Genomic DNA, 806 nt, shown 5'->3' on the forward strand with positions numbered 1-806 from the left:
CTGATCCATAGTCATCGGCAGAAAATATTGATATGGCTCTTTTTTCCCCCTTTAGATGGCAAAAGGACACCTGAAATATGTTTCATGATTTCATGAAAGAATTTTGATTAATGCTTTGGTAATGAAGTAATTAATAAAATATTTGTATAATCATCATTGCATGTAGAGATCAGAGGGTAATTATCATTACCCTTTGACAAAAAATCAGAGGAGATCGAGACATTAGATTTGCATAAACTCTCTCTCCCTTACTGTTTTTTTTTAATCAATCCTCTGCAGATGTGAAACCCTAGGAGTGCAGATGGCCAGCTTGCAGGAGCAGCTTGCGAAAGCAGAGTCCGCCCTCACCCAGATGACCGACGAGAGAGACAAAGCCCAGATTGCTCTCAAGCGCTTGACGGATGAAGTTAAGGCTAAGGAAGAGCAGTGGACTGTAGAGTCTCAGGTAAGAGGGAAGATTTGGCTCGTGATAGAAGGCGGATCATTTTTATTCATTGTTTGTCTTTTTTTGTATGTGTGTATTTTTGAAATTTTAATTTTGACACTATTTTCTTGAATTTCACATAGGCGTTTTATCTTTTTCGTTTCGTTTGAAGGAATTTTAGAAGTATGTCGAAGTGTGTGGTTTGTGCACGTTTTTTTTGTAGTTAATGATATTTTTCCTTTTACGCTTTCTTTCCAACTTCCTGATTTGAGATTCCGGTTTCCAACTTAATTTGTGATAAGGATTGAAGCTCCCCCCAATAAATTTACATTAGATATCTTGATGTTAGAAAAAATATAGATGTTATCATGTCTCTTCTTAA

General features: G+C 36.4%; 1 protein-coding gene across 1 annotated transcript in view; it reads left to right on the forward strand.

The window, feature by feature from the left end:
- Positions 1–806, forward strand: part of LOC119592824 (rootletin-like) — a 148678-nt gene that overhangs the window by 56320 nt on the left and 91552 nt on the right. The window contains exon 8 of the mRNA XM_037941730.1: positions 280–445. Within this exon, the coding sequence (XP_037797658.1) occupies positions 280–445 (166 nt within the window). The remainder of the gene's footprint in view (positions 1–279; positions 446–806) is intronic.

The sequence above is a fragment of the Penaeus monodon genome, chromosome 31, assembly GCF_015228065.2.
Source record: "Penaeus monodon isolate SGIC_2016 chromosome 31, NSTDA_Pmon_1, whole genome shotgun sequence".
NCBI lineage: Eukaryota > Metazoa > Arthropoda > Malacostraca > Decapoda > Penaeidae > Penaeus > Penaeus monodon.